Raw genomic sequence first — 11,261 nt, 5'->3', positions numbered from 1 at the left:
GGTGCAGGTAAGATAGCAAGGGCAATAAAATAATCCAATAGTATCAGGCGTAAAGCGCTGTCCGCTAATGCTTCGGTAGGCTTTGCACACCTATTGGATTGACCACCATCTCATCATTAAAGTTACATCGAACGTGTGTATTTGTTTCACATGTCTAGTAAAGGTCACCGTTTATAGAGTTTGTATATCGAATCTCCCAGAAAAATTTTTTGAAACAAAGAGCATCTTGAGGCTGTTCTTCCTCTAGAACTTGTATCTACAATTATTAAAGATATAGGAATTATCTGCGACTTAAGGAGTTGTCGCAGGAAACAACCAAATTCCCTGGCCGTGGTGACTAGCGTGGTCTCTAGCATGCGTCTGTAGATGAAATTGATCCGGACGAGATTCCAACACAGGCTGGAAGTGTCATAAAGTCACTTTTTACTGACTGCACTATTTTCACGAACCTTGTAAAGTATACCAAGTTCACCTAAAGGTCAAGTCTTCGGCGTCAATGTGTCCCTTACAACATGATTCAGTGATGATATAGACAGGCATGGCCCTGAAGCTCATTAAGCCAAAAGGAGAGACAAATAGGCAAGCGAATATATACAGAGTTTTTGCTATGAGGAAGCAGTTTGAATCTGAGAATAGTGCTGGATCCTGTTGAGTGAAGACCGACGTCCTCCAAGTGGGCTTAATATTAATCCTTGGATTATGATTGGACTCTTTTACGATGCAGATAAGATACAATAATACAAGTTTCAATGAAAGAATATTCCTACAACGATGTGTTTAAATTTAAAAATCCTCAGGAAGTTTGCATACTGAACAGAAATAAACTGAAAAAATGACATATGAATAAGCACCTAAATAAACAAAAACATAAAATAAAAAAAAATAAATAAAAAATATAAAAAAAATAAATAAATAAATAAAATAAGTAAAAAAATAAAAAAATATTTTTTTTAAATTAAACCAAACATTACTTGAATTGAAATCGTTTTTCACCAATTTATTTAGTTCATAATCACGAATAAAAATTATCGAATCTTTTCTCGTCCACGTCTGTGCACGTGGACATGCCGCTTAATCGCATTTGACAGTTAAACGATAAGAATGCGTCACTGTCAGTTTTGGTACGTTTCGCACCATCTCTTTTGCACAATTTATGCTATCTTCCTTTAGCACACCCCTGTAGGGCGCATGTGATCGCATTATTTCACTTCAGCGTTCCCTTTCCCTCCATTATTACGCATCTGGCTGTTCCAGTTGTTGGCAATACCGTCATCAGCGTGCTGCCCGCAGTAGCAGTGAAGAGGGGTAGCAGTTGCTTTGTGACGGCCCGGTAGGGCGATTGGGAAAATCGAAGCAAAATTTCCACCTTTCCCGTACGTGTGAGGCTTTCCTTTCGGGTTTGTTGTTATGGTTTTTTTATGTGCAAAATCTAGTAACTCACCAATTTCGTCTTAATTCATTGTGAAGCTTGTGTGTGTGTGTAGGCGGATTGTTTATTTCTTTTTTAAGTGTGTGGTCAAAGAATGTATCATTCGTCATCGATCGGTCGGTTTGAGATGTGGGTGAAATTGTATCATACGTATTCGTAATCAAATACCACCAAACAACAACGGAAACGTTTAGAGATATTTACGTTTATAATAGGCTAAAGATTTTTTCTGAAAGTGAAGAGGAAACAGTTTAACAATTACGGTGTTTAACGTTTAAAATGTTAAGGTGAATCGTCTCAGGAATGCTTCAGTTAATGTGCTACAGATCGTAACAGAGCGGTACGGACGTATCGTGCTGTAAAGCAATAAGGTGTGTGCACGCACCAACACAAATGTGCAAAGGGCATTCAGTCATATACAAAGAGCACCCTAAACGCATGAAGCCCATGAAGCATTCCCGGCTGCATTAGTGTTGGTGGACGAAACGATAAGTTTTTTTTCTTGTGATATATCCAATTCGCGGTGCTGTCTCTTTTCATCCAATCAACTGCCACCCCAATTATACACACATACACCACATACACACACACATGCGCTTCCAAGCATTTCCTTTCCGTTTTGCACAGAAAGTTCACCATCTATCAACTCAACGATCACAGCTCAAAGCCACCCAAACACAATTGCAGGTGTGTGGACAAGCGGGCGTAAGAAGGAAAAAGCGAAGGAGCTGCGGGCAGGTGTCAAACGATAACGCCAAGTGATAACGCTCATCACCACCAACACCCCATCAATCACCCTGCTGCACGAATCGGAAGGCCGGAATTAAACGAAATTAAATTAGCAACAACAGCAACAACAACAAAAAAACTCCGCAACGAAAGAAGACGAAAACGACGAACCCTTTAATTCCACGACAAAAGACACGACGATCGAACCAGAAGCAAAGGGAGATAGATGGAGTTTTTCCATTGAGAGCTGTGGTAAGTGGTAGTTTTCCTCCCCTTTCATCAACGTCTTTTCCCAACCATCTGTCGCATAACTTTTTGTAGCTCCACTTCCGTTCCATCCCGTTTCCTTTTATTTGTCTCTTTCGGTCCCATCTCGCGGGTACACGCGGGTATGGTGAAAGGGTCGGGAAAAGGGAAGGCGCGAAGAGGAGAATGTTTTCCCTTCTTCATTTTGGGTAAAATGGACCAAAAAGGAAGTAACAAAAAAAACACAGCCGATCAACAACAAACGAGCTCGAGATGGGGGTTTTGGTGGGAAACATGTGCTGTGTTGATGGGAGTTTAACAAGAAGAGCGAGAGAAAACAGAAACAAAACAACGGGGAAAATGTGGTTTTCCTTTTTAAAAGCATCCCACCCCATACCTCATACGACGCCAACTGAAAACGGGGTGATCATCTCGTTTCACCCTTGTTTTTTTTTTTTTCATCATGTTGCCCATTGCTCAAGATAATGTTGAGCGCTTTCTTTTCCTTCCATTCCCGAGTGGTGCCCTTACTGGCCACCCCTCCGCATTTCCCATCGCTTTTCACAACTGAAGTTCACCCCCCAAACGGTTTCACATTTATGTTAATGCAATTAAACATTCAGCAGCAGCGTTGGAATGCGGTGTGGCATTGTGTACAGCCATTTCACAGTGGTAGTGGTGTCACCTGGTCCGATGATTTTCACCTTGCTTTTCGCTCCGATAATTATGTCGTCCGGAGGTGGGCAATTTTTTTTTTCAATTCCCGCTTTGTGGGAAAAAAGGGTCACTTTGGTTATGGCTTTCTCTTTAGTTAACTCCATCGGATTAGACATAATGCTCATACATGATTAGCGTATCCAATAACAAAAGAATTGATATCTGGTTATCTTTGATGAGTTTTAAGGCAATTCTTGAATGATTACATCGAGATGTGATAGTCAAAGAGAAGATAAATGTCGGTACATGCCTTAGATATAGATGTTAGGAGGTCTCTAGATTCATAGGTAGTGTGATTCCTGAAGATTCCCCACATCGGACAAGGTCGCAGGGCAGATATATCAATCGACATCTATTTCAGATAAGTTAAATACCAAGAGGACAATGAACATCCAACGAAAAATTAAAAGCATATTTAAATTCCCCTTTATCAAGGACTGATCGCTTTATTGTTCATGTAACCGGTGCAGAAGGTTAACACTCAACACGAATTGATTGCAATTGAAAAAAGCGAAAGCGATGCATGGCTTTGGAATCCGGCGAACCGTGACATTATGCCATACATGTCCTTGGTTTCGTTTAACGTCTGTTTTTTTTATATCATTTTAGACGTTCGAAGTTGCTGTAATATAGTAAGGAGAACTAGAATTTCTAAAACGTTAATCACGGAACGACAACTGAATGAAAATTGATCAATAATGGAAAAATAGATCAACCTCCTAGAAGAGACACACGGAAATGGGTTATCACACACTGCGCCTTTGATCGAATCGCATTTTCCATTGGACGCCCACACCGCCCACAGCGAAATGGCAAATGCACTTTGCAGCGTTTCCAAGCTTCTATTGGATTAGAGACCGGCCTGATGTAATGGGTAATGTGTGGCAGTTCCGCGACATGGCGCGCAAGACCTTTTCGCGAACCGTTATCCCCATCCGTGACGCGAAGCCACGTAGGGTCCATGGTCAATATCGCTTTTTTTTCCGGGTGTTATTAAACCACGCGAAAACAAAACAAAAACCCTCGATACGGTGGATAACTCACCATCATTACTGTAGCGTAATGGCGTGCAGGCCGCACAATTCTACCCAGCGCCTATGTTGTATATAAAATTGTTAAACGCGGTAAGCGGTTTGAATCCCATTAGATAACAAACTTACGCACCGGTTAATTCAGTCCCACCATTGCTTCAGGGGTGCGTTTATAGCGAAGATTAATATTGGGCTTTAATCAAACACTTCTTTGATTAGCTAGTATCGGGAGAATTGAAAATGTGTCCGAGTGGTTTAGGGAGGATTAGCACGACTCGGAATGCTTTGGACTTGAGAGGAGATAAACGTGAGATGTCCACGGAAGCACTGATTTCAAAAAAATTTAAAAGTCCAAACATCTCTTATGATTCCGGTGCTCCGGAATACTTTGATTACTTCGGATCTTCCCTTGCATAACATCAGATTTTATTACTCATAATAAAAAAGGCAATGAATTGATATTCGATGCCTGTCAGGCTTATCAAGCTTGGTTTTTAAAAGCCTTGAAAGCCTACTTCTAATTTACATAACGCACTGCAACATACGTGCACTCTAAAATGATTCCACCTTAAGTGGAGATAAAGAGGCACTCTATGTAGGCGGCTTTAAAAAATGATAGAAAAATGGTAAACATCACAAACAAGTAACTCTGCCATAATTAACCGAGTAACAGCTGTTTACGTATCGAAACCATTTCCTTTGTGGAGTGGGAGCATTGATTACCTAAAGTACAACCCTCTTGCTCTGTGCATCGCTTTTACTTTCGTGTATACATGCTCTCCCTTGCCAACATGCGATAAATGCATTAACATCCCGATCAGTCACGCATTGTCCTTCCTTCGTTTCGGTTTGACCGTTGCATGCAGTTTATAGCACTGAAACGTGTTTGTTTTGATTTATTTTTTTTGTCTATATCGATCATCCTCTTCGCATCAATCAATCGGATTTGCATCCAGTAATAGCAAGACTGACATCAAAAAGACACATCGTGCTTGAGGTAAGGGATTTCGCATCGTCACCAACACCTTCCATTACTAATTTGTTTTCTACTTCCAGGAGCACAAAGGAAGGATAAATTGATAACCATCATTTATTTCCCCTCGGATGAAAGACGTCACTGAACGCTTCTTATGATTGGTTGTATGCACACAGGGAACGACGGATCGTGTCCTACATGCGGCACATACTTACATCCTCAGTAAGGTTCAGACTATGATTACGTGTGTTGCATTTTGTGTGTAAAATCAACTTGCCCTCTTTCTGCCCCTCCTTCGAACAAGCACAGTAAGTCAGTAGAATCGGACTCCACACCGTCCGACGACGAATCTACCACGATGGATGACAGTAACACATCGTTTCCCGGTCCGTCCGCGCGGCCCTACCCTACCGTTGCTACACCCTCGCAATACCCGCCGGAACCACCGGCCACCGGTGGCCAGGGTGGAAGTATCGTCGAGGAAAATGCGGTCCTGCTCGAGGAAAACCGGAAGCTTACGCGTAGTCTGCTAGAACTGCAAGGTACCGTGCTCGTGGAAAGGGGGTTTAACCCTTACGCTAATCGTGTGTGTTTTATCTGGTTGCATTTCCCTTTTGTTATCTGCAGTGGAAACGGAACGGTTAAAGCAGCAGCAGAATCTCCTATCCGGGTTGGGGCGGCGTCGGGACAGCCTGAGCGGACTGAGTTCCACCAGCCAACCGATCGGCAGCATGGGCCAAAACAGTCCCGCACCATCGTACCGGTCGTCGGGTATGCATATCCCGGGTCGTGATTCGGCCGGCCGCAGCGCACTGATTTTCGAAGCTTCTCCTCTCACCTTACAGGCAACTACACCTCCGGCATCGTAGCGGACGTGGTGCGAGAGATACGCGACATCTGCCGAGTGCGTGAGGATGCGACGTTCGAGCGGTTGCGCAACCTGCAGGAAAACCACATGTGGTCCATCAACGATACGCTGCAGCGTCTGGCGAAGGACGTGGACACGATGCAGAAATCCGTCAGCGCGGCACGCATCGACCTGGAGAAGCTTACCAGCCGTGTGTTGCAGCTGGAAAGCATTGTACTGCCGCAGACGGCGGTATGTCTGGCTGGGGCGCAACACAACCACACGATGCCACTCTCCTCGATGCCACTGTTCGGTGGAAATGTGCAACAGGCACTGTTGCTTCAACAGCTGCAACACCAACAGTCCAACTCCTCCCAGCAACAGCAGCAGCAGCAGCAGCAACAACATTCCCCACAGGCAACGGTTCCTTCTCAGCAGCAGTTCCACACGTTCGGTGTGAATGATCGTTCGCCTCCGAACAGTGCGGGTTGCGCCGGCAACATCAACAATTCCACCAACAACAGCAACAACGGTGTCAAATCCGGCAGCAATAATCTGCCGTCGATGCTGCGGCTCAATTACGGGCGGATCGCCACCACCGACGACATGTACGGCGGTGACACGGTTACGGTCGAGCTGGGCAATGGAAATTCCGGCACCAGCGGCACCACCACCTCCGTCCACGAGGCTTCCTCACGCGTGCTGATGCTGGAGAAGGGCGAGGTGGAGCTGAGGCGCGATCTGCAGGACGCAATAGCGGCCAAGAACGAACAATCGAAAAAGATCGCCTAGTAAGTAGGGGGCCAACAGGTTTGCCGGCTAAAAACAAAAAAAAAACGCATTTAACTAACGCGTGTTTGGGGTTTACTTTTTTAGCTTACAAAAGGTGGTAATGGCATTGCAGAAAAAGGTTGACTCGCAGTCGACGGATGCACCGAACGCGGGTGGCAGCAGCAACAACATTAGCGGCATTGGCGTGATCGGACCGGTGACCGATTTGTAAATACTGTGCCATACATAGCCTATACTTTATACATTTTTACACCTCCGCTCCCTCCTATCCCCTTCCTTCCCCTCCCATTCCCTGCGGCTATTTATAATCACGTTACGTAGGTTAACAGAACGGAATCGTACTAACACACGGGGTTAATAGGGGGGGAGAGTTTGAGGCTCTAACAAACGAATCAGCTGCAGTGGAGCGCTAAATTTAAGTACACCAGATAGACAAATGTGCGGGAAACAGTGCGTGTGCGTGTATACACGCGGAAGGGAAGATTCCACCACGACGCTATCTTACGGGTAAAATGCCTTAAAAGTGTTCACGGCGTGCTGCCACCGTGCAACCGGAACCGGTACTTAAACATAGAACAGAGCAGGTAATGTAACTGCGTGCAGAGTAGCCAACATGACTGTACTAGCGTGTTTTTAAAACAAAACGAAGAAAAAACAGAAGCAGAAAAGCAAGTGAGATTGAGGTTACGTGTTTCGAAACATTTTGATTGAGGAGCGAGCGCATGGTATGATCGCTATGTGCGAAACCATTTTAATCCGGTACGTTTTTGCTGCACAAGCTGGAATAGGAAAGGGACAGTTTCGCGAATCTTATTTGTTTGATCCATTGGCCTTTTGTTTAAACCGTACATAAATGCGCCGCCTGTTGAGCAAAAATAAGCAAAAACCTCTACTCCTTTAATCAGATAATTAAAAGATAATCAGGATCCTTTGCAAAAAAACCTCACATGTAGACAGTTAGCTTTCCTATCATTTACTTTTACCTCAATATGCATAAATAATCACTTACTCTGAATATTGTTTTATAGTTCAAATTACTCACCCATCATTAACTCAGGAGATTTCTCACCAGGAAAGTTTATAAATACAAGACGAAAAGTTTTGAGAGAGGGTTTGTATCTTGGTAACTAATACCGTATGCCAATTCCTACGGTCGCAGTTAGTGCGCAGTGTTGGTGAACATTTTGTTTTACAAATGCAGTAAACAATTGCTTGTACCATCGTTAAATGTTACTGTTTTGTGATTTTACTTCCATTCTCACGCTAATGTAACTGATAGAATATTCCCCAACAAAACAAAACAATTAATCCGTAACGCTATGCACCATTGCGATATTCGAATATAACACACCATGGTTAAACCAAATTTCATTCACATTACAACTGGAATGCGCCCGTTACATGCGAAATTGGTTTCGTTCAGCGGCAACCAGCAGTGGCCTTAAGAAGAAATGCGAAAAACAAAAGTTACGGTGTGTAGGTAAGTGATCTTAACTAAAAGTGTTGTAAGTTACCGAAACAGAAGCAAAACAAAAAAAAACCAGGAAAACCAAACGGAAGAGATTTGCAGAAGAGAAGCAGCGTGTCGCTACCGGAGCTACGGGGTTGGATGTGAATGGAACCCGGACGATCGGGCGACCAAGCGACCTAAGCGAGATTATTTCGTGACTAGTGTTTAGTGATGATTCTAACGAATAATACAGCGGGCAGGAGAAAAATGTTACTGACTTTACACGGATCCATACCATATATGATAGATAGAGTCTAGAGCCAAAAGTTCGAATCAAACTATTTATGATTGCAGTCGTACACAAACTATGTAAACAACAAAGCAAAAACAAACAAAAAAATACATGATACAATGTAGACGGGTTGTCTGTAACGTCGTTAATCGTGCGCCGTAGTGCAATTATCACAAAGTACACACATAACCGTGTTGAATTGCAGCGCGAATCATGCTAGAGAAGGCAGATAACTGTTCACTTTTAATTGAAGAAAATGAAGATATGAGGGTGCTTTATAAGGGTTTTTATATATAAATCTTATACAAGGGGACTTCACTGTTGAAATTGTTTTCTAAACCGCAATAACATAATATCTTTTATCCAATTTTAAACAACTTTATTCAAGAATTGGGAAGAAACTATATTTGAAGGAATTAAAAATTAGTGAAAGAGATGTTACATTCCACCTTTAGGCTACAAGAATCTGATCAATTGGACAGTTTGTTCGGCAATACTCGGCAGATGTGATGGAATATTATGGGAAAAAAATAGTTATAAAACTAAAAAAGAATCATTAGTAAGATTGGAAAAGTGGTCAAAACTAAAACATTGATAACTGTTTTAACCCCAACAACAAGAAAAAGAAGCTAGTTACAAAACAGAACGAATGCGATTAAAACACACACACGCGCGTTGTATTGTAATGCCATTGAGAAGAGGATACATACAAAATACTGGTTTATTAGTTTTGGTTTTCATGATTTCCATAGAGCTGTGAATGTCCGGTACGGTTGTGCGGTGTCTCGTGTGTGTGTGTTTGGTTACAATGAAACTTATCATCAAAACAAACATATCTATCACTGCACATTGATTTGCCAAACCGACGCATGGGGTTTTAGCCAGTTTTCTTATTTCGATGATGCTTTTTTTTTGTGTTTCCTTTTCCATTTATTTTTTTTTTTGTTTCAACTAAGTTGGGTCACCGTTTCCGTAAACATTAATGACACGGCTATGCGTACCGAGTATATGAATAGTGTGTTTGTGTAAGTTTTACAGCAGTACCGTCGCATTAATTCCGTATATCCTATTAACGGCGAACCGTTGATCATGTAGTGTTGTTTTTTTAATGTTGTATTTATATGTAACGCGCACTTTTCTCGTAATCCCTCCCCCGATTGTAAGATGCCACCCAAACTGGTTGTGGACCAAAGCAGGGGTAGGGGGGGGGGGTCTATACACAATTTATGGTTACCTTTAATTCTCATTTATCGACATCAGCCTTTTTCACTATGTGATTTTTTAAAATTCTACCAGCATAAAACGGGAGAGTATTTGCATTAACGGTACGGCACGAATGGAGTTTTACACGCATACCACCGAAGGTGAGCGACCCAACCAGCGCAAACAGGTGGTATCGTTTGAACGTGGAAATGTATTTTTTTAAAAATGCTTTATTTTGTTTTTCCTCATTCAGTGTCAGCGATGGCTGGGAATGGGGCAAGGAAGAAGGAATAGACACTCCTCTGCTGGACAACAAAATTTAGAACCATCTGTAAATACCAGACCAATGTTGGAGCCTTCGTTCTCCATCCTTCGACGGACTATCGCTGTAGAAAGTTTAACGCCGAAAAACAAAACAAAACAAAAATACACAATATCCTTCACTGCGGGGAGAACGGGGCACCGCAGAACGCGCGGAGAGTCGTCGGATGCAATAATGCGTCCAATGATTAATGGATTCCGATGGGCGGACGGATGGATGGATGGTTGCATGGAACCAGGAAAGAGGCTGGCGTTCGTGTACAAGGTAGCCCGTCAGGTAGGTCGATCGCGGGCTGGATGGGCAATATTTAAATCAACTCATCCCACACCCTCACTGACAGGTTACGGTTTTTTTTTTGTTTCTAAATAAGCGAAATATTCTAACATTTACTTTCACTTTCACCAGTGCCGGTGATGCAAACAACGGTGCACAGCAGTTCCGGTACCTAGCCGCGCGTGGTTAGGTAAGCTCGCCGTCACCGCCAGCATCCTTGGCGTGATGAAGTTCCGTCGTGCGCGTATCTCCTCCGGTGCCGTTTTCCTGCGCGACCAGCTCCTCGTTCGTCTCCAAGATGATCAGCTCGATGCGTTGCTCTGGACCGTTTCTCCAATCGCCATCGTCACCATTTTGACAGCACCGCCGCTTCCGTCGACCGCCACCGTTGGCGCTATTTGTGGCACGGTTCTGGCACTGTGTCCTTTTACCACCGGCACCACCGATCCCACCAAAGACGCTCCCGGTGCCGGTGACTGGTGCGCTCTAGTCGTAGCTCTGCTGGTATCACCGTAACAGGGACGTCTCCGTCGACTGTACCTGCGGCATTTTAAAAAAAACGGGTCACAGTCGGAGTGTTATACATAGCACGATTGGTGCTATTGCAGATAGGAGTGTCAGTTGATGTTGAAGTTATCCTCCACATCGAGCATGTAATATTGAAAATCTTCCGCAAAACCCCTTACCTGTACGTTGTGGTTTGGTTTCCTTCTGGTGCTTATGTATGTGGTGCATGTGTTAACTCGATGCAGATGCGATACTTCATCGATTCCTGCGCACACGACGACCGATCGGAAAATAGGAAAGAGAGAGAGGGGATAACCAAGCCAAGATATTTCCATTAGTAAAACCCCATTAATTTGTGGCCCACTTGGCCCTACTAGCAACTTCATTCGGCTGTTAGAGTTCTATTTCATTTGCAGTCCTACATTAACAGCAAAACACGGAACAAAT

The 11,261-nt window shown here is 43.4% G+C and overlaps 2 protein-coding genes across 3 annotated transcripts in view; one reads left to right on the top strand and one right to left on the bottom strand.

The window, feature by feature from the left end:
- The first annotated feature begins 2,121 nt into the window (after window positions 1–2,121).
- LOC128306773 (uncharacterized) lies at window positions 2,122–8,600 on the top strand. Of its 2 annotated transcripts, none has more exons than XM_053044383.1 (7): window positions 2,122–2,410; window positions 5,115–5,149; window positions 5,209–5,350; window positions 5,438–5,670; window positions 5,756–5,899; window positions 5,974–6,766; window positions 6,852–8,600. In XM_053044383.1, the coding sequence occupies exons 3-7, from the start codon at window positions 5,283–5,285 to the stop codon at window positions 6,976–6,978; spliced, it is 1,365 nt and encodes a 454-aa protein (XP_052900343.1). In that variant the 5' UTR covers window positions 2,122–2,410; window positions 5,115–5,149; window positions 5,209–5,282; the 3' UTR covers window positions 6,979–8,600. The 2 variants fall into 2 exon arrangements, with proteins under 2 accessions (XP_052900343.1, XP_052900341.1); XM_053044381.1 differs by having other exon boundaries at window positions 5,109–5,149.
- A 2,183-nt stretch (window positions 8,601–10,783) lies between these two features.
- Window positions 10,784–11,261, bottom strand: part of LOC128306329 (RYamide receptor) — a 66,057-nt gene continuing 65,579 nt past the window's right edge. The window contains exons 6-7 of the mRNA XM_053043796.1: window positions 10,994–11,079; window positions 10,784–10,847 (exon numbers count right to left, since the gene is read on the bottom strand). Of these exons, the coding sequence (XP_052899756.1) occupies window positions 10,815–10,847; window positions 10,994–11,079 (119 nt within the window). The 3' untranslated portion in view covers window positions 10,784–10,814. The remainder of the gene's footprint in view (window positions 10,848–10,993; window positions 11,080–11,261) is intronic.

This window comes from Anopheles moucheti, chromosome X (assembly GCF_943734755.1).
Source record: "Anopheles moucheti chromosome X, idAnoMoucSN_F20_07, whole genome shotgun sequence".
Classification (NCBI taxonomy): Eukaryota; Metazoa; Arthropoda; class Insecta; order Diptera; family Culicidae; genus Anopheles; species Anopheles moucheti.
Note: the sequence above shows the minus strand (reverse complement) of the source record. Positions and strands in the feature narration are given on the sequence as shown.

What these genes read in the sequence shown, in the direction of transcription:
- LOC128306773 (XM_053044383.1), top strand. Translation starts at nt 5,283, where the DNA reads ATGATTGGTTGTATGCACACAGGGAACGACGGATCGTGTCCTACATGC. An exon ending in GGCACATACTTACATCCTCA is followed by an intron (nt 5,351 to 5,437) that starts GTAAGGTTCAGA and finishes GAACAAGCACAG; the next exon opens with TAAGTCAGTAGAATCGGACT. An exon ending in TAGTCTGCTAGAACTGCAAG is followed by an intron (nt 5,671 to 5,755) that starts GTACCGTGCTCG and finishes TGTTATCTGCAG; the next exon opens with TGGAAACGGAACGGTTAAAG.